This window comes from Bidens hawaiensis, unplaced genomic scaffold (assembly GCF_021521415.1).
Source record: "Bidens hawaiensis isolate Kalapana, Puna unplaced genomic scaffold, B.hawaiensis_p1.1 tig00000055_1, whole genome shotgun sequence".
Classification (NCBI taxonomy): Eukaryota; Viridiplantae; Streptophyta; class Magnoliopsida; order Asterales; family Asteraceae; genus Bidens; species Bidens hawaiensis.
The window spans coordinates 6677093-6702900 of record NW_027491016.1 but is presented as its reverse complement, the minus strand read 5'-3'; the positions used below and the strand labels follow the sequence as shown (position 1 = coordinate 6702900).

General features: G+C 34.4%; 1 protein-coding gene across 1 annotated transcript; it reads right to left on the bottom strand.

The window, feature by feature from the left end:
- Positions 1 to 21023: 21023 nt before the first annotated feature.
- LOC143616834 (serine/threonine-protein kinase SAPK2-like) lies at positions 21024 to 25429 on the bottom strand. Its single transcript, XM_077089800.1, has 9 exons — positions 25292 to 25429; positions 24708 to 24782; positions 23852 to 23953; positions 23709 to 23762; positions 23546 to 23638; positions 22921 to 23013; positions 22003 to 22107; positions 21830 to 21928; positions 21024 to 21329 (listed from the first exon to the last, which is right to left on the bottom strand). Exons 1-9 carry the CDS (start codon positions 25409 to 25411, stop codon positions 21024 to 21026), a joined length of 1047 nt encoding a protein of 348 aa, XP_076945915.1. The 5' UTR covers positions 25412 to 25429.
- Between the last annotated feature and the right edge of the window lie 379 nt (positions 25430 to 25808).

Here is a 25808-nt window from a genome sequence, read left to right as displayed (position 1 = left end):
AATCTATATACACACACACACACAAACGTTACTATGTATAGATTAAGTTTCTCTACTATTGCTCATTGTTATATGTATATTTTTAATCAATAAACTGAGCCATTTGAGTTTACATTTATTTAGCTTTCTTATTCTATTGATTGATGTCGAAAGGTCAATCAAAAACATTTATAAATTACCTTTACTAGCTAGGGCAAGTAAGGTGTCGAATCCATAGGGAATCAGTGGAAAGTGCTAATAAAGTTTAATGATTTTTAATTAATTATACTAGGGTGGATAAACAATGTCAGACGGTTTGAATATTTATTTGTTTGTAAATAGTTAGATAAAGCAGTGACACACTTCAAGTTTAGCTAATGCAATGAACTGACCGAACAAAACTTATACCAATTAGGGAATTACATAGACATAATTCGTTCATTGTAATAGGCAAGTAGTTACTAAACACATTAGTTTGGCTATGATGATTCACAGAACCTAATCTAACGAATTGGCACAACTGAACGTGGTCTACCTAATTACCAGTTTGTTAATATACAACCTAGCATATATCAATGATTAATGGTAACTGGTTAATGACGACAAGAACTCAATCCTAATTATTGATGAACACAAACCGATAGTTGATGATAAATATAAATCTCAGAAACACAAATGTTTAACCGATTCAAACAAACATAGAGGTTTAATCAACCAAAAGATAAATCAAAACTAAATCCTAATATTGGTAACAATCATAAAATAATATGTTCATATGAAACCCTACACCTGAAGTGATCACGAGTAGTTTAGCCTTGCCTCTGCATCATGATTAGCTCAATTATGGGTTGGAAGGATGAAACCATGAAAGAATTTTGGTGATTGAGAGGTGTTAAGATGGCGAGGAATTGCTCCAAAATCATCCTTGGTGACTAGGGTATGAATAATAATCATTCTAGAGCTTTACTGGGCTTAAATATGGAAGAAAAACAAGAAAATTCAGTTTTCCCGTCAATGCTGACCGTAAGCTACGGTGGCCCACCGTAGCTTATGGTGGTAAGCTTCTGCCTTACGGTGGTTTTTATTCCATTTTCATACTCGTCTCATTGAGAAACCCAAAATTCATATATTATGGGTTCCGTAACTCATTTCTAGCCCCGGATACGCCTGTTTTACTTTAAGGCGCATGAATCACTTCCAAATCCCCCGATTGCTTCCCTTTTGCCCATAACTCAATTCCTTGCCACCTAAGTACTCCAAATTAGTTCCTTTAAGCTCCGAGCACCTATACACATAAAACCACTCAAAGCACTCGTGTTCGATAGATATAAACAACTAAAACACACGATATTAAACACTTAAAGTATGTTTTTTCACTCACACATCACATCCCCACACTTATCCGTTTTCGTCCTGAAAAAGATTTACAATGGAATCAGAACTAGAAACTGTCTTTATAAAACACTTAGTTTATTTTAATTAATGACAGGTTAACACAAAAACTACGATCATCGGTATTTTTGTCCAATTAAACCCATGCCCTAATACTTGCCGGGACAAATTCGTATGTTATGTGGGACCCACACTACAAAGCTCTGAAGCCGCCTTACCATGCTTCATTATGGTTTTACCGAACCAGACCACCCCAACTTGACTTAAATCTTAAAATTAGCTGATCAAAATTTTGCACAACAAAGTGTACCTTTTTTAAGCCCATATCCAATAGCTAAGAAATCAAGGATATTATTGTCCACCTAAACTCAAGCATCAAAGTCTACCAGAATGGACATTAGATATAGTTAAGGTACAATTAAGTAACTACCTAGCAAGTGGTCCCCAATACATAACATACCCCATTATCAAGCATACCCCAAAGCGCATCATCCAGGTGAATATGCATGATTTCATCTGTAGGGCTTACACACGTTGTGTCTCAGGTGGGGCCTTTCTTAATGGTATGGACCGCGTCAAAGAAGACAACATGTGGCTAACAGTGGGAGTGATTAACTCAATTGTTTAAGTGTACGGTGAAGTACCTAATGTTAGAACTTTTTATCACTATTTTGAATAAGTGACTTGCATTGGCTGTTTAGCTTTTGCTTTTTATTGGCAGTAGTAACTGCAGGTTTAGCTTTTTATCTCAATTTAATATTTGTAAACCACTTAGGTAATACAAATACCCAGATGACAAACCGCATAAAGACCCAAAATCATAGAACCTCGAAGCATCCTATCAATACAGGATTTAAGGTCATAAAACCATACTCTGTAAAGCGTTAACCACTTAAACTAGAAGTATTTTCATTTAAGTTTATATCACAAGCTATCTAGCATACTCTAACGTTAAGCCTATCCAAGCATCGTTAATTAGTCTATTCATATTTTTAGAAAATTTTTATCTTTTGGTGATCACACTAACAAAATGCTTGAGTATGGCCCAACCTTTCATCCCATTCCTTACACAGTCTTAGATAAACAAACAAACCCGAAGACGTTTCTCATTAAAATCAAGCAATTAAAAGTTCAATTAAATCAACAACCAAACCGTACTTTCATTCTTAAAAGCTGAGCCTACCGACACATCCCAAATTAAGTGTGTTTCTGTCTTTTATTATCTCATATATATATATATATATAAGGGATGGATCTTGCGAAAAATAAATCTGGGCCATTGATATTTTGATCTATGGTTCATAATCATAATGACATTCTTGTAATAAATATGGATTCTGCATTTATGAGGCTTTTATTAGAAAATGGGTACCTTGGTTTACAATCAATAAATTCTCTAAACATTTGCTAATAGTTCATTTAATGATTAATATTAACATAATATTCCTATCCGAATTTAATACCAAGGTTTGACTACATTTTTTTTCTTTTGTTTCAAATAGACAAATATTGAAATACATCACGATATAACTTCAACTTGTTTTTTTTTTCATTTGTTTCAAATAATAATTAATGTGATTCATAAAATTATTTTACAAACTATTTTATACAAATAATATTGTGTAAGTTCATATATGTACTGTGTAGGTGATATCACGAATGTGTATTTGAAAATTTTACAAGTGTAGGTTATTAGCATGATATGTTACTTATTATATGTAGTTTAATGTAAAAAATAAAAAAAAAATATATTTTGTAATGTGTAGGTTAATATATGTACTGTGTAGGTGGTATTTTGAATTGTGTATGTATAAATTATATTTTATGTAGGTTCATATATATACTGTGTAGGTGGTATTTCGAATTGTGTATGTGTATATTTTATCATTTGTAGGTCCATATATGTACCATGTACCTGGTAATTCGAATTGCGTATATGTAAATTTTATCGTATGTAGTTATGTAAGTTCATGTTGTACTGTGTATGTGGTATTTCTAATTGTATATGTGTAATTTTATCGTGTGTAGGTTCATATATATACACTGTGGAGGTGGCATTTCGAATTATATGTGTAAATTTTATTGTGTGTTTGATCATTTATGTACTGTGTATATGATTTTACGAATTCAGTATAAAGTTGAAAATCTTCCTAAATTTGGTTAAGTTCAAAAAATTAAAAGAAACGAGTTAATCATAAATTAAAAATACAAAAAAAAACAAACAATTTTAAAGAACAAAATAGTTTGTAACTTAGTTATATTTGTTGATAAAGTGGAATTATGAAGATCGATTATTTTATGGTAAATGAAACTATTTATTATAAAAGTATTTAAAATTAAAAACAAAAAATATGTAACTTATCCTACACATAAGTTACTTGCCATATATGAAAAAAAGATGCCCCTTCTATTAAAATAAATCATAAATAAAAGAAAAATTATGATTGGTTGTAGTTACTTCTCACACTAAATACACTTCTGAAATGAACCTGATCCTATATATATATATATATATATTAGTTTTGACAAACAGTTCCCAATTTTTCTATCATTTTTTATTGCTTTGCAATAAAATTTAAAATTAAGAACATTTTTCACTTTTCTCAAAAACTCTTTCCTACATCCCCACACATTGACTTTACATTGTCATTGTCCCCGATGTATATTTTCATTTAATAATAGAGTGTGGTATACAGGAACTTAAACTATTTTAACAAATAAAGTAAAGGAAAGAGGCACATGCACTTGATTTGAATCTCTCTTGTCAAACGGATCTGCTGATAGGTACTATTCCAAACTTGACCCACACTCCTTGAAGAATGATGTGATGATATGTGCTCCAACAAATATTGACTAGATCACCATGAGCTTCCCCACACTTAGGGTTTACTATGACTGCCTCAGTGCTAAGTTTTTGTTAAGGTTTTCAGCTGGACCGTTACCTCATTTTTCGGTTATGGTGGTCTAATGGAACATTTACCTACCAAATTTCCTATGTGAGCCCGATAGTTAAGGTGCCAAGGTTGTGCTTCCTCTTTCATGATCAGCATATCTAATAAACCATTTACCTTCAGAGTTTTCCACATATGCCATGTAGTTAACATATCTTGTCCTCACCCTCTTTCTTATTTTCGAAGAGTTAAATTTTGTTGGGGATGAACAGAGCATTTTCCCACTGAGATCCCGGAGTATGCTCGGTAGTTCGGGTGTTGTGTCTATACCTTCTTCCTTGTGGTTGACACACCAGTAGAACCAATATGAGCCCACTTCTTGCTATTCTGCCCACTATCCTTCATCTCCACCTTCCTCTTATTCGAGTTCAAACGAGCATCCCCAACTTTGTGAATTTGAGGAATATGTAACCGGTGATGATCTCGATATATTGGGACTATTTCTTTCTCTGATTTCTCGTAGGGTACTTTGCTTTCAACTGGGTCCACATATTCAATAATATACTCCAAAAGGTCTATACCCTCTATCTCTCTCAACATCCTCATCAGCAACACAAATGATACATTCATTGACTCTTTGGTATTTAGAGGAATTGGTGTGGTATTAGTCTCCACAACTTCTTCCTCAACGTCGTTCTTTGAAATCTCAAGATCATCATCCGTCACAACATCACTAACCAATTACTCCCGGTCTCGTTTAATTTGAACAACATCTTCAAATAGTTGACCTATCAGCTTATCTTGGGCAGCATTTGATCTTTCTTGGCTTTCATTGAACTCTTTTCTTTCCTCTGTCACTTCTTTCATCAGCAACACCAATGCATCCAACTCAGTGCTCACATCATCATGGTTGTACTCTTCTTGATCCTTAAACGATGGTTGAGAGTATTCATGGTTGTAACAATCCTTCTCCTCTTGATAGCTTACAAATGTTGCGTCTTGGGCCCATCACTATCATACTCATTAGCTGACTCATAATAACCATGATCACTAGATGGAGACGGTAAATAATTTTGATACTGCATGTTGCGGCCCTGCTGGTTGAAGTTCCTTTGGTTATAATTATTTGACTCATAGTTAATTATCTGACTCATAGTTCTCTGAAGGAGGTTCAAAATACGAATGTGGATGGTACGATTCATCATCCTCCACAGCCTTATATCCTTCATGTGGCTCATAAACGCAACTACACGTCATCCTGAGTTACCGGCACACATAAGATACACAAATAACAAGCGTAAAACTGAAAGCAAACAAAAAACTAAACTAGCACTTTGTGTGTTGATTACCCAGCAACGGTGCCATTTTGATTGATGTCGAAAGGTCAATCAAAAATATTTATAAATTACCTTTACTAGCTACGGAAAGTAAGGTGTCGAATCCATAGGGAATCAGTGAAAAGTGCTAATCAAGTTTAATGCTTTTTAATTAATTATACTAGGTGGACAAACGATGTCAAGCGGTTTGAATATTTATTTGTTTGTAAAATAGTTTGAGAAAACAGTGACACACTTCAATTTTAGGTAATGCAATGAACTGACCGAACAAAACTTATACCAATTGGAAAATTACATTGACATAATTCTTTCATTGTAATAGGAAAATAATTACTAGACACATTAGTTTGGTAATGATGATTCATAGATCCTAATCCGATGAATTGACACAACTGAGCATGGTCTACCTAATTACTTGTTTGTTATTATAAAACCTAGCATCTATCAATGGTTAATGGTAAACGGTTCAATGGTGATAAGAACTTAATCTTGATTGTTGATGAACCCAAACCAAATAATTGATGATAAATGTAAATCTTAGAAACACAACTGCTTAACCAATTCAAACAAACATAGAGGCTTAATCAACCAAAAGATTAATCAAAACTAAATCCCAATATTGGTAATAATCATAAAAATTTCAGTTCATATGCAAACCCTACACTTGAAGTGGTCACGAGTGGTTTAGCCTTGCCTGTGCATCATGATTAGCTCAATTATGGGTTGGAAGGATGAAACCATGAATGAATTTTGGTGATTGAGAGGTGTTAAGATGGTGAAGAATTTCTCCAAAATCATCCTTGGTGGCTAGGGTATGAATAATAATCGTTCCAGGTCTTTATAGGGCTTAAATATGGAAGAAAAACAAGAAAATTAAGTTTTCCCGTCAGTGCTTCTACGATGGCCCACTGTAGCTTACGGTGGTGAGCTTCTGCCTTACGGTGGTTTTTATTCCATTTTCATACTCATCTCATTGAGAAATCCAAAATTCATATATTATGGGTTCCGTAACTCATTTACTTTAAGTGCGCACGAATCACTTCCGAACTCCCCTGATTGCTTCCCTTTTGCCCATAACTCAATTCCTTGCCATCCTAAGTGCTCCAAATTAGTTCCTTTAAGCTTCGAGCACCTGTAACCAGTTAAAGCACTCGTATTCGATAGATATAAACAACTAAAATACACGATATTAAAAACTTAAAGTAAATTCTTTCACTCACACATCATCTACTCTTAGAGTTCTTAATACCAACATAAAGGGGTCTATTGATCTTCAAGAAATTCAATCAAATTGACCATGACCAGCTTATCTATTTTGACCAATATGCATTGAGAAAATTGTTATGAGCTGATTTAAAATGTTGGGCTAATCAGTTCAATCTTTTTTGGTTGGAATCTTGTTGTTCCCCGACTTCTTTCTGTAACAGTACTTTTGTTTTTCTAGCATCTTGCTTGCTAGTTTTTCATATATATAGCACCCCGGTTCTAAAAGATATATAAAAAATACTAGTTTTCTTAGTGTTTCCAGCTAATTCAAGAACTTATGACGAATCAGTTTCTACACTAGGTTATTGACCCGTGTACTACACGGGCGGAAATATATAAATCGTTAATTAAACACACACGCACACATATATTTATATTTGAAGAAATGTAACGGATTGTTTTACATAAATCTGTCGGAATAAAAAAAAATTTACCATGGATGAAAAGTTATGTCATGAATTGTGCTATGTAGCCTAACCATAAAAATGATCAGTTCAAGTGTTCATAAAATTATTAACGCATCAAGCATAGATCAAGCTAAAAAAAATTAAACATTGAACCAATGTCTCGGACAACGTAAAAGAATTGACATGCCATCATTTTTATGTTTTTGTTATGATCACTCAATAAACTAAAAGAGTAAGAATTCAGATTTCATTACATATAAGATTTACAAATCATTACTAAAATTTACCTAAGCATCATATATTAGAATACAATACTGAATTGAATTAAAAAAAAACGCAGTCTGTCCTCAATAACCCATACCGCAATCTGCAAGAATAAACGAAGCAAACAAGCATTCTTTATGTCAAAATTTACAAAGTAATTGTTTAGAGAGGAAAAATAAAAATGAATGGATGTTACTCACTAACTACTTTTCTTAAAACAAATATAAGCTAATATAAACGACTAAGTCTTTGATTTTGATAAATAAGGAAAATACATAAACTGTTAGAATAAAAAAAGGGTTAACAATTATTTGTTAAGAGTTATGGAAAATAAAGAGTCTAATCTTTTAAAAATTTAAATTATTTCTAAATATCATTTTAAGAAAAGTCAAAAAGACATCTTGAAAGTAAGCACTTCTGAATATGTAGAGTATGTTTTGGAATTGCTTTAGTAAACCATAGAGAATACAAACCATGAATATTAACCATTGATTTTAGGTTTTACATCATGAGGTGATAGTTTCATTTTGACATCTAAGAATATGAACATGATGATAATCCAAAACAAAACAAATCAATATGAAAATGCAGTTGACTAATATGTATAAAAATACATACTAACAGTTTTAAAATGATTTGAAAATATATAAGTTTAAATGGATTTACATATTCATGTATATAGAAAGTCTAATTTTTTATAAAAAAATATTATATAATTAAAGTTTTATTTAAAATATAATTATTGGTCAAAATCAAATGCAAAAACTTAAATTCAAAGAGCTTCACATATATAGAAAGTATTAACTATATGTTAAATTAATAATTATTGGTTAACATAATAAAATTCATTATTAAAAATTGATTTTAGATATATGAGAATGTTATAAACCCCTTATCTTCAAAACAAAATGTATGAATACTTAGAAATGCACAAAAAATATGAAACCTAAAAATTGATATATTTGCCTTCATATGTGGCCTAGTACTTCTGAGTGCAGCCACAATTAGAAGTCCTAAATTATATCTAGTTGTTAGAATATCTAAAATAAATAACAATGTTTAACTTAACTAATAAAAAGGTTTTGCTCGTAATAATAAAACTTACACTGATAAAACTTAATCAATGTTCCATATTATTTTAGTTCTCAACAAACTTTATATAGCTTACTCTGTGTGTATACATTTTCATATTTATAAAATAACTAAATTTCATTTTATTGCACTATGAATGTTTACTTTTAAAAATCAATAACAAACAAATTTAATTGTTTTATGATTATTCGATTTTTCAAGGTCAAACGGTGTAAATACATAAAAATAGAGCATTTTGTCTAAACATGTTATTTTGGTCAAATACTATCAAAGTATTTTGGTAGGGAATTTGATACTTTTAGCATGAGAAAGTAAATCTGCACTCAATCATTAATTTCACAAACGATAAACGTGCACTCAATCATTAAATTCACAAAAAATACTAAAGAGGAATAAGATTGTACCTTGCAGGAACGATAACCTTGCAAAAACCAGAAATAATCAACACAAAGCAAAGAAGAGTTTTAACACCCTTGTAAATAAATTCTAAAACCCTAAAAATCAAATATTTAGACAGAGAACATTAATAAACAAGTAAAAATCAAACATTACCATCATGGTCAAACAATGAACACAAAGATCAGAATCAAAATCCTGCACGAAACACAATCAACCGATTAAAACCCTAAATAAAGTAAAACTTAGATTAACAAACAATAGAGACAATATTCACAAATCTATTGGATTTTGAGCGGCCATATTGAAATTAGGGTTAAACTTTACTTGAGGGAGATGATTGGTGAGTTATATATATGTCTTGAAGAATTGAAACCGAATGATCCCAATTGATGTGGCCATTAAAACATTTGACTACCAAGTAAAATAGTTAACAAAATAAATAGTGGTCAAACTTTTTCAAATGATATTCTCATATTAAACTGTTTCCTTAAATCAAGACATCCTCAATGATCATAATTAAAATATTTAAAACATTCTATTTTGGTAATTTAATATTTATTTATTTTTAAGTTATTATATTACTAAAAATTATAGGAATGCTTAATATTCATCGATTAGAGTTCATATCTGAAATGGATTCGATTTTGTAATAGTATATAGCGACAGATCGTGTTGACAGTGGGAAGAAATTGGAACGAAAGTTGAATCGAGGTTTGAGAAGTTGGCTATTTTAAATCCTAAATCGATTTAGGGTTGTTTGTTGGTGACGATTCGTGAAACCTAAATTGATTATCCATTCTAAACACTATTTGATAGAGAGAATTCTGAAATCCAGTTTCTTATTATAGTGACGTAGGGGAAATAGAATTATGATTTTGAAAAAAAACGGGTCCCCATTAATATTGGAATTAAGGGCTTAACTGATTATAAAGGAAAAAAAAAGGGTTTATTAATAATTTAGTTTTGAATTATTTTAATATCAAAAAATTCTTAGAAACCCTTAGTATATATGGAAATAATAAAAACCAACCAATAAGGAGAGACCATTTGTTTATAAAGCCTATTGCTTTAATAGTATAGGTAGATATGAGAAAGATTCAAACCCTTGTCTAAAAAGTAACAAAGATGAAACCTAACCATTAAACCAAAAGCCTTGACATGATCCAAGATGCGAAACAAATGCTATTTTATAATATTTTCCGGGTGGCGGTAGTGGTCATACCGGCCACAATGATTAATAAGATATATAATTCCTATATTCATGTCGAATTGGTATGGATATAAAAAAATCGAATATGATTCGAACACCAAATTCAGAATTCAGTTAGTATTCTAACGTGATCCGAACATTCTAAATTACAAATAAAAAAGCGATTTTGAATTATGTTCAGTTTGAAATACAAATTTTGGTTTTCCAACTCTACTTCGAATAATAAACACCCCATTATCTATAATTCTATATACATGCATATTTTTCTATGTATACATTTAAGATTTTTTTAAATAGAGGGCATTACTTTAAGTTAGGCTGAAAAGACAAAGAACACAAACCAAAAGGTATCATACCTAAGTCACAAAACTAAGTAACTAATCATGATTGACAACAGGCTAGAAGACAAAACCAACCCAATAAGCAAGCAAAATCATACGCTTGTGACAAAATATATTAATGTGCTCACAGACTTAAGTTTATTAATATAGGGTTTGAATAAAATACAAATGAAATTAACATGCTAAATGTGATAATCAAGTAGGGTAATTATATATACAAGTAGAGTAATTATGTAATTACATCATAGAGTAATTACGTAATTACTCTATGATGTAATTACATAATTACTCTACTTATATATATAATTACCCTACTTGATTTTCATGTTTAGCACGTTAATTTCTTTTGTACATTAACTTTCCCCTATTATTATATACATAGAGGTTGTTGATAAATAGTACCATATATTTCTGAAAACATCAAATTAAAAGTTTTTTGTCTTTTAGTGTGAAAATGAGAACAATACTAATGTAACAAGTTGAAAGAGAAGTTTAACAAGGCTAAAGAGGGGAGTTTGAATGTTTGGTCTAACCAGTAACGCTTTTTTTAAGAAACAATTACAATACTATATATCAATACATAATGACAAAAGTAACAGAATATAAGACTGATTCAAAGTAGAATATATATACCATGCAACTACCAAGTCTTAAGAAGGAACAATTTATTATAATTACTGCCAAATTGGCATATAGGCTATGGCTTATATGGTTTTATTAAATAAAATAATGCACGCGAATTTTTATTTCAAAAAGTTTTTGGATTGGCACTAAATCCTTTTACAAGATTCCATTCTTGATTAGCCGGCCAACTCTCTCTTTGTTTCTCGTAGTTATATAGATTAAAGCTGCCTATAGATAATTAGATATGATATTTCACAATTCACAAACTTTTTAAAATGTTGTTCTTGACTCTTGTTTTGCTGCTGAATTCAGTCAAATGTCAATCCAAAATTGGTCCTGAATGTTCCAACACATGCGGCAACATTACCATTCATTACCCTTTTGGAATAGAAGATAATTGTTACCTCGATACTTCGTACAAGGTAAGTTGTAACAAGACCTCTGGTAGAGTGTCTTTATGGGGTATGAATGTAGATGTCGTAGACATATCACTTGATGGCCATCTACGGGCTATATCAAAAGTGGGTCATGTCTGTTACAATGAGACAAATGAACCGTATATAAATGAACAACCAAGGACAAAGTTATCACGGTTCAACCTCTCTGTTGGTCAGAACGAGTTGACGACCTTTGGTTGTGACATTCTATCGAAAGTCAAGGTGAATCAGTTTGTTATAGCGAGCTGCACCACTGTGCCTGGAGAATGCAAGCATATGGTGTCATGTGCAGGAAAGATGAATTGTTGTCAAGATAGGATAGAAAACGGACCACCTACAAACTTCAAATTCAGATTGCTGAGTAGTAGAAATAATACTGGGAAGAATGGTCTCGCCGGTTGTGCTTATTCATTCATCGTTGAAACTGGTCGGTATAATTTCTCATCCCTTGATGTATATAAGTTGACAACACAAGAGCTTGGGTCACCTGAGATGCTGCTAGATTGGACGGTGGGTAATACAAGCTGTCAAGAAGCTCAAAAGAGCATAAGCACTTACTTGTGTAAATAAAATAGTGAGTGCTTTGATTCCAATAACGCCAAGGGTTATCGTTGCAGTTGCTCTGCTGGTTGCCGGGGAAATCCATACCTCGGCTGTCAAGGTATTAAATTTTGATCATTAGTTCAATATATTCTAATTTAGTATATAATTGTAACGACTCGCCTAAAATTCTGGTAAAAAGGGGCTGGAATTAGCATTCTGTATAGGCCTAGAAGATAATAGTTCAACCATAATAATAAGAACAAAATTGCAAGGATGAAACAAGAGAAGAAGTGATTAATCCGTTGAAATTATATCAATCGATCGCACCAATCGTTACATCATTTGACTCTTTATACAATGATTGCATCAGTTCACAAGCATTTCCTAATATACGGTTTAAGACTTGCTTGGCCGTTCACTTTTAACAAATACTGAAATACATAACTGATTCAAACTAGACTTTCTAATCATTACAATTTTAAACTTTAACCTTCCATGCATATGCAAACTCGGGTCAATAAAAAGGGCTAACAATCACCCCCTAATTTTTTTAGTCAGATTCTTCTTTTTATGATTCTGACTTATTTGATTCTCTTTGATCATGATACAAGCCAGTCGGCCCAAATCAATGAAGAAATGGATTAGTGGACCACCATGGGTCAAAATATTAAGATGAGCCGGCAATCTATTAGAGTTAAACGGATTCCTCAAAAACTTCTTGATTAAGTTATCCTGATTAAGTTAAAAGATGGCTTAGCTTGCAAGAAAAGTTATCTTTTACTTTCTTTTATTTGTTTTCCTTATTGTTTTAGAATTGATTTATTTATTTTTTTCTATTTTCATGCAATTGTTTCCTATATATTGTAATTTGGTTTTGAGAAAATGATAATTAGAAAATTGTTACAACTTTGGTTTCTCTTCTTGTTTTTGGAGCCTAACCCACTCAACAGGTCTCTGTCAGATCCATTATTCATCTTCAAGTTAGAAAGATCAATCATGATTCCTTCTCGGCCCCCAAAAGTGTGATTCTCATTCCTATCAACACTCACGTCTGAATCCTCATTTTCATCCTCAAGATGACTTGAGAATGGTTGTAATCCAACTGTTGGACGTAATGTCCGTTGAGCTGACTCATCGAGCCTATGATGGGTCGGTATCTTGTTTATCAAGTTGAACACGTGACTTGGTTTTATATAGAATAAATTACTGGGTGAACAAGTCAAGCCAATGACTTGGACAACAAGGAATTTATTCATTAATTATTATTTAGATTTGCTTTTACAATTTTACCAATTAGTATTTACATATGATTATGGTTTTTGCATTCTAGTCTAGTCTAGTCTAGTTGGTTTTCAACTCTAAATTAGTATATATACCCGAGCTTGTGAGTTATATCATTAAAGAGAATTGTGAATTGTAATTTTCGAGTTAATGTAAATTACAGAGATCGAGCTTATGATCTAAGTTGTTTTTGTGTTCATCGATTTTGGTTACCAAACTTCACCAACATCCATTGAAACCTTCGTTTGGAATAAAAACAAGACTTGAATCTTTAAATTTCATTAGCCTTCAATTGTTTCTTGTTTATCTAGTTGAAGCAAGACAACAATAGGACTCAAATGAGCTCTTCAAATGTGAAACTAATTCTTCTAACTAAAGCCTTCTAACCATGACAAAATACTTGTTCCTAGGTAATTAATGAGTAGACTTCCTTCATTGTTTGACAAGTTGACTATTTTGAATATATTGTATATTTACTATTTGGGAGATTTTTTACTACCACGTCATCATTCGGTTGCAGGAGCATGATTTGCTCACGTGGTTTATGCTGTCTGCTTCTTCCGTATTCACCAGGTCAGCATACTCAATCGCGCCATCATATTGTAACTGGCTTCTGAAAGAGAACATCTTCTTTTCTGCAATTCTTTTTATTATGTAAAACGTACCATATACACAAGTTTGTGGCAGTCAAAACAAAGAACATCTATCAACGATTATCCATTTGTGATGCACTTCCTTGTTGTAACATTGGTACTCATCGTGTTCTGGCCGGTTTCTAGATGATTGTGAATAAGAGTCTTAATTTCTGATAGATCTTCCTCACTTCCTTTGTTTCTTCTTTTGATAAGGTTTATCCCATATGTGTATTTTGACTTAATTAAAGGAGTGCGTGGGTTTTGATCGAATGTATATGATTAAACATACAAACATAATTACACAACAATACCATTGTTTTTTAAGACCTTAAATACCAAATCATTTGACGCCTTCTAAACAACACACACTTCCATTTGCTAATGTATAGAAATCTAGTTGCCTGCATAACTAACATAACCGAGACATAATTATGTCACTAATGTGGCATAATAAAGTATTTATGGAAACTCAGTTTATAATTTAACAAATTTTGTTTGTACATACCATGTGTAACTATTTCTAGGCATGTATCTATTGATTAGATGTTAATGAGTGCGAAGACACCAATCTACATAGTTGCACCCACCTATGTCGCAGTATTGTGGGAAGTTATTCTTGTCATTGCCCAAAGGGTTACAGCGGGGATGGACGAAAGAATGGAAGTGGTTGCAAAAGAAATGGGAAAAATGTACAAAAACTCGGACTTTATATTGGTACGCTCATTACTTATACTAGCTATACACCAACAACTCATTCTATCAAGTTTTCTCTCTTGTTAAATGTTTTGACAAACAACTAAAATCAAATCAAACCAGGCATCAGCGTCGGTGTCATTCTGACATCCCTCACAACATTTGTATCCTATTATTTACTGAAACAACAACGTAACACCAAAAAGAAAGAAACATTATTCAAGAGAAACGGAGGTACAATTATTGAGAGGTTGCTATCTGAATGTAAAGGGTCGACACAAATTGTTAAAATTTTCTCTGAGGAAGTACTCAAGAAGGCAACCAACAACTTCAATCCGAGCAACATAGTTGGCCAAGGAGGTTTTGGGACAGTGTTTAAAGGAATATTGATAGATAACACCGAGGTGGCAATCAAGAAGTCTAAGGTGATTGATCCAAACCAAATTGAACAGTTTGTTAACGACGTGGTACTTTTGTCACAAATCAACCATCCTAATATAGTCAAGCTCATAGGATGTTGTTTGGAAACGGATGTTCCTTTACTAGCTTATGAGTATGTAGTCAACGAGACACTACATCACCACTTACATAGGAAATCCCATGGGTCTTTGTTGACATGGAGGTTGAGGTTGAATATAACAGTTGAAGCTGCAGCAGCTCTTGCTTGTATGTACTCTACTAACAAAATCATACATAGAGATATCAAATCTTCCAATATATTGTTGAATGATGATTATACAGTTAAGATTTCCGACTTTGGCATCTCTCGCTCAGTTCCTAAAGACAAAACGCAAGTCTCCACAGCCGTGCAAGGGACACTTGGGTACATAGACCCTGAATACTTCATCTCAGGTATTTTAACTGAGAAGAGTGACGTTTATAGCTTTGGGGTTTTATTGGTGGAGCTGCTCACTGGAGAAAAAGTAAACTCTTTAGAGGTGATTCAAAGAAACCGATCCGTTGCGGATCATTTTGTTTCGTCATTGAATGAGGATCGATTATTCGAAATTTTAGCTGATCAAGTTAAGCAAGATGGCAGTCCAGGTGAACTTAATCAAGTTGCTCAACTTATCAAGTCGTGTCTAAGGCCTGAAGGCCAGGCAAGGCCTACAATGCAAGAAGTGAAGGAGTAGCTCTTGGCTATACAAACGCATCTAGGTATGGCATGCCCAACTTGGGATGCAGCTAATTTTCGTTCTGCTGACTCAAATGTATCAGAAAGCTTAAGTTCCCGGTTGTCCCAGAATCTTTTAAAACAGGAAGAATATTAAGATCAGATCTACCAAAAAAGCTTTAGTAATTTCTGTTGTTGCAACTTTACATTCCTAGTGACATAAGGACTTCCGCGGGAAGAATCCCCATGGAAAACCTTAAAACTAAACCCTTTTCAAAACCCTTTGCTTAAGTCCAAAAGTTCACCTCACTTTATTAAACATTCATGAGAAGAACATTGGACTGGGGGGACTTGAAGAGGTAGGTCCCAGCAGAGCCCAGTTGGACCCGCAGGACTCACCTTGAAGAGAGACGTCTGCGCAGAAACCAACTGGATCCGCAGGACCCACCATGCTCAGACGTGACGTCCTTACGCGCAGTACGCAAGCTGTTCCCGCAGGAAATGCCTCCCAATGGTGAAGTACTCCGCCTGTTCCCGCAGCTGCGGATACAAGCCATCAGGGAAGGCCACCCGCGCAGCAAGGCTACACGCACAAGGCACTTAGCTCTCAATAATTCAACTGTCACCTGAAGGAATGAGCAAAGCCGGGAACAATCCCGCACAAAGGCGGGAGGGGGAATACTCCCGCCCAAATAAGCCAGTCCGTACGATACGGGAAGATCTTTTGTACTATACCTGACGAGGTATGGGCAAAAGATCTGACCAAAGATACGACAGCTCATTGACAACAGTATGGCGAGCAGCATGCTCTTGTACTGTATGTCACTATTAGCCGCTGCCTACTCACCAACTCCTGTCATACCACGTGCATAGCCCGCAGTTGGTGGAAAAGGAATAGTACACAGCAGGCCTGGTCACTGTCAGCCGCTGCCTACCCACCAACTACCAGCATGGCACGTGCGTAGGCCACAGTTGGTAGAACAGGAATACTATTCAGCCGGCTATACCTTCTTGGAAACCTACCTTCGGCTATAAATACCCCAAATGGTATGATCATCTCATCTTATCATATACTATCTTGTATCTTACATATTATATCTGATATCTGCTCTAGCAATCTCTTAATATACACTTATATTCAAGAGCAATCTAGTCTGATTCTCACGCCGGAGGGTGGTCACAAGGAGGTACCCCCCCCCCTTCTCAGTGACGAGCTCACGGTGTCTGTTTTGCAGGTTATCAGAAGAACCATCTTTGCCGGATCTAACCCCTCGTGGGAAACATCTACTTAACCCCCAGATTATCCGTAATCTGCCCGGGGTCAATTAGTGTTTCTTCACTATTTGTCTGGTTACTTGACATTCTTATTCATAAGAGATAAAATAAGATGGAAAGATTCTGTGGATAAACCTGTTCTCTTGAATTTATATTATGTAACATGTTGGTTCATAAATATTATGGTGCCGGATAATAATTAATTAGTGACGCGGATAATAATCTAGACCTAGCTAAACGCTAATATTAAGCATGCAACATTAACAACTTTACATTGGCGGTTTTCCTGATTACCTTTTGGAATTTGTGGAAGAGTAGGAATGAATCGGCCTTCAATAAAAAGCGTCTTCAGGAAACTATAATTTTGGAGATGATTAAGGAAGACATTTCTCTTTGGATTAGGTCTAGATCAAATGTTCATGTAACTTTGTAATCTTGTCTTTTTCTATTTTTTTCTTCTGTTTTGTTGGGTTCATGTCTGGTTTTTTTTTGGCTGCATGTTTTTTACCCTGCTTATAATACATCGCCGTTAAAAGAAAATGCTTGCATGGATTATATAAATAGTGATATGGTTTTTTAATCTAGAAAATTAATAGAAGTCTAAAGGACCCACAACCCATCCAATCCATATATACGATGTAGGACCCAGGAGATCACGATTCGATCAATCAAGTTTGTGTTTCGGGTTTCATCCCTTGTTGTTGTTGTTGTTATTCTTCTTTGTTATATTCTTGATTGTTAATTGAATCGTGATCTCCTGGGTCCTACATACCAGAGATGCAATTATATAACTACGGACATATGACGATATAGTCTTGGTAGTTACGGTACATATCTTGGTACGTTTAAAACAATCATTAACCAACAAAATAAAAGCCTAGTTTCAAGGTTTGATGGATACATCCAAAATTATGCCTACCAGACACCAATAAAAACAATTTCTAGCTAATTGTTTTATCCGATTGCTAAGTGCATACACATACAGACACCAAGACAAGTTAATGGTTTAAGAACAATAAACAAAACAAATTCCACCTTCCAACGTTTTGATATAATTGAGGATACTGATCACTAAATGCGTATAAATACACCATGAAAAGTTAACTAAAGCTGAATTTCAATTGAATGTGCAATGGCAATACCGCTTAAACTGCTTCTGAATTTGACGATACTAATCGTGACACGATCAAGAACGATAGCAGCTCAATCCTGGCACGAATGCCCGGATAAATGTGGCAATGTTTCGATTCCATATCCTTTCGGGACGAAAAAAGGCTGCTACTTGACCAAATCCTATTTGGTAAACTGTACACAACTTAAGATCTGGAAAACCAATTTCAAACTGTTGGACATATCACTTGACGGTTATATGCGTGGCTCGTTACCAGTAGCATATCATTGTTACCCCCATCTTCACAAACCAAGTGAGCCTTATGTGCATTTGTCAATATTCTCGCTCTCAGGAACAAATAACCTCTTGAGTGCGGTCGGGTGTGACACTAGAGCAGACATGAAGATCATTGGTGGCGAAGACTATTTAGCTGGATGTCTATCGATGACTGGCTGCAATATGTTAGCCAACGGTTCATGTTTAGGCATGGGCTGTAGCCAGGTTCTGGCCCCTTATACGCTGACAGATTTCCGGATTCATGCACAAAGAAATACAAACATAAGTGTCGGGAACTGGAGTTTCAATAATTGCACCTACGGGAATCTTGTTGAGAAAGATCATTACACGTTTCAAGTTGCAGATCTTGATAATATGCATAATCGGTCTTTCCCGGCTGTTTTTGAATGGTCAGTTGGGAACACAAGCTGTGAAGAAGCTCAAAAGAACCGTATAAGTAATGTTTGTGCAGAGAATAGTGTATGCACCGATGCTTTGAAAGAGATCAATCAGCTAGGATATCGCTGTCAGTGTGCTAAAGGGTACCAGGGAAACCCGTATATTCCCAACGGGTGTCAAGGTAACGTTGTCTATGCTTATTTAATTACTGCGCATCTAACAACTTATACATATATATTGTCGCGATCTTTTCATGATGTTATCCAGATATCAACGAGTGTGAAGGAAATCAAAATAATTGCACACACAAAGATCGCTGTATTAACACGAATGGAAGCTACACATGTGCGTGCCCCTTTGGCCAGCATGGTGACGGTAGAAAGGATGGGAAGGGTTGCAAATATTCAGAAGGGTTAATCTTTGCCGGTAAGTATATATAACTCGGTCAGGGTCCTAAACTAGCTGCTAGTAACAACAACATATTTAGTACAATCTTGGTCATTGAGTTGTAAGATTTTTTCTCATGATCCTATAACAAATTCTATAAATAAACAGCAACTGCAGCATCTGTTGTGCTAACACTCATCATATACGGAGCGCTCAAACGAAGGCAGATCATGAAGAGTAGAGAAAGGTTCTTCAAGAAATGGTGGTTTGATTCTTCAGAAACTACTTTTTGAATCTAAACGATCTTCCCAAAAGGCCAAGATTTTTTCAGCAGCGGTACTTGAAAAGGCGACCAAAAACTTCCATAAGAGCAATGTCATCGGTCAAGGAGGCTATGGCACAGTTTATAAAGGTACTCTAGCCGATAAAACTATGGTCGCCATCAAGAGGTCCAAATCAATTGACGAGAACCAGATTGAGCAGTTTATAAATGAGGTGATCATTCTATCAGAAATTAGCCACCCAAATGTTGTCAAACTCTTGGGTTGTTGTTTGGAGACGCAGACTCCTCTTCTAGTTTATGAGTTTGTAACCAACAAAACCGTCTTCCAACACCTTCATGAAAAAGAGTATACTTCATCACTAACATTTGAAAGGCGTCTAAACATAGCCACACAGACTGCCGAAGCGCTTTCTTATATACACTCAACCACACAAATCATTCATAGAGATATTAAATCGTCAAACATACTTCTGACTGATGATTACACTGCTAAAGTGTCTGATTTTGGCATCTCAAGGTTTATTCCTGTTGATCAGACTCATTTACAGACTTTGGTGCATGGGATCCTTGGGTACATAGATCCCGAGTACTTTCGTTCAGGAATTTTGACTTAGAAGAGTGATGTTTATAGTTTTGGCATGGTTCTTGTTGAGCTTCTTACGGGACGAAAGGTCTATTCATACGATGGAACTGAAAGTGAGTTGGGTTTGGCGATATATTTTGTTTCTTCACTGGAAAGAGGTTCCTTAATTGGAGACTTTGGAGTACTTGATGCTAAAGTCAAGGAAGATGGACTTAGTGACCATATCAAGAAAATGGCCAAGCTTGCAAAAGAATGTGTGGAGATAGAGGGCAAGAAAAGGCCTAACATGAAAGGTGTGAAAGACGAACTCAAGCAAATAAGCCACGCGTACCTAAAGGGCTCTATCATCTACAATAAAGTCGAATATGTTGATCATGATCAGCTTATTGTTTTATGACTCCTTATAAGTTTTCTACCCGTTAGGCGGTATCTCCTGTTGGTAGTAGGACAAGCAAGAATGTAAGATACTGTGTATATACCATACATAAAAGATATTGCATGCATGGCAGCATGTTTTTGACTAACAAAAATAAACAACTATATATCAAAGTTAAGAAAGTGAAAAGGGTCTTACTTTGTATCATTAGAGAAGAATAAGATGTACATATCATATACTACTGCATGAAGTTCTTAAATAACAAATTTGTACATGATATGGGAATCAAGGCAGTTAAAAAGATCTTATTACAGCATATATCATATAAGGCTGGTAACAGTTCATATAAGAACTCACAAGTCATCCTGAACCGATGATCGAATAAGCTGTTGACTACTTAAAAAGTGCGCCACTTATAAGCTAAAATTTCACATTAATGAATCATCATCATCATCATCATCATCATCATCATCAACATCATCACTTGTGTCTATATCATCAATATCCGAATCATCCAATTCATCAAAGTCCATACTATCACCGAGAAGCTCTAGTGATCCATCATTTAGCATCCCGGGATGAGTTCTTGCCTCTTGTATTATTGACAATATTTCATCTATATTTTGATTTGTATCATTTAAACTTGTGTTGTGAGAGCTTGAACCCGTCATTAAATCTGAAGGAAGGTTCTTTAGGAACCATGGGTGCATCTGGATTTCTTGAATGGTTATTCTCTGCACAAATCCAAATGACATTATTAAAAATTATTAAATACTCCATCTAGGGCTGTAAACAAGCCGAGCCCTGTCTGCAAGGGACGGATAGGGCTCGGCTCATTTATCTTAACAAGCTGAAATGTGATCTGCTCAGGCTCAACTCATCAAAAGCTTGAGCCAGCTCATTGCTAGCCAAGCCGGCTCGTTTGTTTTTAAAAAACTCACTTTTTTAATACTTTACACATACTGATATATATATAAACCAAAAATAATATTTTCAATGTATTTATTTTTGTTCATTAAATAATGCCATACGGCTTTTAAGTTACAAATATATATACATACACGTGTGTGTGTGTCTATATATATATATTGGCTATAACTTAGATAAGCCAACGAAGCAGCCACGAGCCGAGCCGATTCGTTTACAGACTGATTTCGAGCGAGCCGCGAGCTTTTTGACCCATTATCCAACCCGTCCGTTTTGGCAACTCGAATATATGACATATAAATTCTACCTTCTCAGGGTTGGCAACAAATATCCGATAAAGGAGATGCCTGCATTCCAAAGAAATTTCTACAGTATCTGGAATTGTGTATTGAACAATAAGTATTCGCTGTCATATCAAATCGAGATTAATTACACGGCTGAACTTCATTAAAATGATTCTTAAAGTTTAAAATAACTCACGGATATAGTTGTTCGAAAGTTGTTTGGATCGTCTGGATGTCCAAAGGGGTATGTCCCAACTAGCATCACATACAAAGTAACACCACAGGACCAAACATCTGCAAGCTAAAATTTTCATGGGTTAAAATAGGAATTTCCAAAATTTGTTTTGAGTTGCTGATTTTTCAAAGGGATGTGATCTTCATAAACCACCCCCATGGTGACTGTACAGGCCTATACGGCTCGTATAGGGCTATACGGGCCGTATAGGCCACGTTTGACTAACAAGTGTACAGAGGGGACCAAAAAAAACAGCTTTTTGCAGCCTATACGAGCCGTATATGACTTCAACGAGCCGTGTAGCTCTATACGAGCCGTATATGACTTCAACAGCTCGAATAGAGTCTGAACAAACTGACACAATCCATGGTGGTCTATGAAGATCCTATGCCTTTTTCAAATCATCATTGTTCTTGAATACTTTGCAAACAAACTATGAACAATATGTTTTTGTAGTGTACAAAAATAAATTAAAACTGTAAGTTCATTTCTTTTTTGCTTTAAAGTAGTAGTAGTAGTAGTAGTAGTGGTGGTGGTAGTGGTGGTGATGGTGGCGGCGGCGGCGGCGGCGGCAGCAGCAGCAGCAGTGGTGACTACTTCTACTAGCAGTAGCAGTAGCAGTAGCGGTAGCAGTAGCAGTAGCGGTGGTAGTAGCGGTAGTGGTGACTGCTGCTGCCGCTGCCGCTGCCACCACTTCTGCCGCTGCCACCGCCGCTACCACTACCACCGCCGCTACCACTACCACCACTACCACCACCACCACCACTACCACTACTACCACTACCACCACTACGACTACGACTACTAGTGGTAGTAGTGGTAGTAGTAGTAGTAATAAATTGCTTGTCTATTAAATAACTAAAACCTCAAAGGCAGCACCTTTCCGTCATATTCCTTTCTTGAAAGAACTTCAGGTGCAATGTAAGCCGGTGTTCCAACTGCTGACTTCGGTTGAGAATGCAGAACCGATGACTGAATTTCAAAAAAAGAAAAGTAATAAATAACAGCAGTTTTATGATTAAATCTAGGGGTATGCATGAAACCGAAATAACGGAATCCAAACAAGACCAATGGTTTGGTTTTATGTTTTCATAAAACCGAACTTTTGGTTCGGTTGCGGTTTTGCACATAATTAAAACAGAACCAAGCCGAATTTATGATTATCATTTTTTCTCTATATTTTAAGTAATTTATAAGAATTTAATAAACAGTGTAATCAAGGTATTTAAGTCCAAATGTATAATCATCAATTAATTATTAATTAACAAAAAAATTTAGTCCCATATTCATTATTTTGGGCCTTTTATTTACCCAAAAATTTCAAGCCCAAATGGCAAAACCGAAAACATCAAAACCGAACGTTTTCAAAAACACAAAAACTAAATTTTCGGTTTTTGGTTTGGTTTTAGCTCAAAATTAAGCCATGTGCACCCCTAGTTTAAATCTACAAAATTCTGATATAAAAACCCAAAAAATAAAATTAAACGTGTGGTAAATTTAATACCTTTGAGTACCCAAAATCACATATTTTAACACGAGGCGCTGTGCTACCGTCTAACAGTGTGTTTTCAAGCTTAAGATCTCTGTGACAAATTTCCTGCAACACAACAATCAATCAAGAATAGAAGAAACGGTATGATGGTAAATTGGATAAAAAGATTTCATACCATTGAATGACAGTAACTAACTCCTGATATAAGTTGTTGAAAGAAAAACCGTGCCTGTTGCATATGAGAAAACAGAATCAAGTGAAAAGAATAAATGTTGGCCATTCTTGACTTTTGAGTGTTAAAAAAATTATTAAACTTGCCTCGTTTTCACTGAATTTGGTCGCGCGACATATTCTTTCGAAAAGCTCTCCTCCCGCGGCATACTCCATGACTATTGCTAAATGAGTTGGAGTTAGTAAGACCTGAAAAAATAAGCCCAAAAACATAACCGAGTTATTTAAAAAATAAATCTATTAAGATTTGGGAAAGTTGAAATTTTTATTGTTTGCTCATCAAATTCTTGGAAATTCATTAAATGATGTGAGCATTTGGCTTTTTTAATGTCACTTTATAACTTTTAAAGGTCAAATGGCTTACTCATTTAACTTCAACATCGAGATGAATTTGTTAATGTTTATATAGAGAATGTTGATATCCAGTTATCCACATTTATACTAACATAATGGGTGACTACCATAGATTCATGGAGAAACTGATTTGCAAATTTATCTCCCTTTTGAATTAATTGGCTAATTTTCACTTTCGAGTTACCCGTAAAAAGTTGACTTCTTGGACTAAGGGAGTAATTAGTGGATCAAATTAGCAAACTTTATGAAATCCATGTGATTTTTGAATCTCAAGATTTGGAGACTGAATCTTTAGTCAAATTTTGACTTTTTTGGGATTAAGTAATAGAAATGTCAGTGTTTGACTACTGACAAGTGTTTGACCATGAAATACAAGACAGCTCAGCTTAATTGAACAGTGATTGACCATAAAATAGTAGCAATTTTCAACTTATCTGCAGAACTATATATGCAGCTCAATAGCATTAAACCAGACAGGCAGAAACATAAAATTAAAATCAAAAGAAAAGATATCTAATTTGACACAAAACACACACACAAAGTCAACAAAGCTGTCTACTTTGTGCACCTTTGAAGAATCAAAATTTACCTCTTTGAATCTGATAATATTTGGATGCCTCAAAGATCTATGATTCAATATTTCCCTCTCTACATGTTCATCAATCTGCATAATTTCAAAAGTCTTGATCAGACCCACAAAGTATATTACATTTATACCAAGTGCATAAAAACATCAAAAGTCAAAAAAAAAAAAATCAAAACTTCATTAACAAAATGCAAATTTTCGAAAATCTTGATCAAACCCACATAGTATTTTGCATCAAAAACAGTAAAAAAAAAAAGAAAAAGAAAAAAACTTCATAAAAAACTGCCAATTTTATAAAGATTCTGATCAAACTCACAGAGTAATTTGCATAGTCAAAAAACATGAACAAATTAAAAAATAATAAAAAATTCATGAAGAAATACAAATTTTCATAATCTTGATCAAGCCCACAAACTATTTTCATCAATAAACACACCAACCGCATAAAAAATTCAAAAAAATCAAAAACTTATGAAAAATGCAAAATTTCAAAATTCTTGATAAACCCATATCCTATTTTGCATAAATCAAGTACACAAAAACATATTTAAAAAAATAAAAGCTTTGCTATGTAAAACCAGACAAACCTTTTGGCCCCTTTCAATAAACTTAACAGCAAACAACTCTCTGGTCCCCTTGTCCCTAACAAGCTTAGCTACCCCAAAATTACCAGACCCCAATTCTTTAACCACTTCATATCTCTCCATGTTTGGCCCAAATGATACACACCCACAAGCCCTAGAGCCTGCAGAAAATAGAAATAGAATAGAAATTTCTAGAGGTTGGGTGGGTGGTGGAGTGTATGATGGGCAGGTAAGAGATTCGAGTTTACTATATATAGAAATAGAATTCACATGGACAGAGAATTCAGAGAAGAATTCCTTTTCTTAAGAGATAAACCCATACCCATGTCTTCCTATTATTAGTAGTTTATTACTGCTTAGTTGAGTGTGGGATTATTATACTGTAATCCAACACAGCCAAAATAAATTGATTCCTTTTAGGTGAGGTTATTTTTTATTTTTTGTTGAGTGAATTAGTTCAATAACTACATAGCTTATTGTAATGGTTGTAAACTTATTACTAAGATAATTCATATGTGAA

Bases quoted from the DNA above. Each gene is read 5' to 3' on its own strand.
- LOC143616834 (XM_077089800.1), bottom strand. From the start codon at position 25,411: ATGGAGAGATATGAAGTGGTTAAAGAATTGGGGTCTGGTAATTTTGGG. The intron at 23,763-23,851 runs GCAAGTTTAATA...CATATGCAACAG, and splicing joins CCAAATTCAGTGAAAACGAG to GCACGGTTTTTCTTTCAACA. The intron at 23,014-23,545 runs GTATTAAATTTA...TTTGAAATTCAG, and splicing joins GTGATTTTGGGTACTCAAAG to TCATCGGTTCTGCATTCTCA.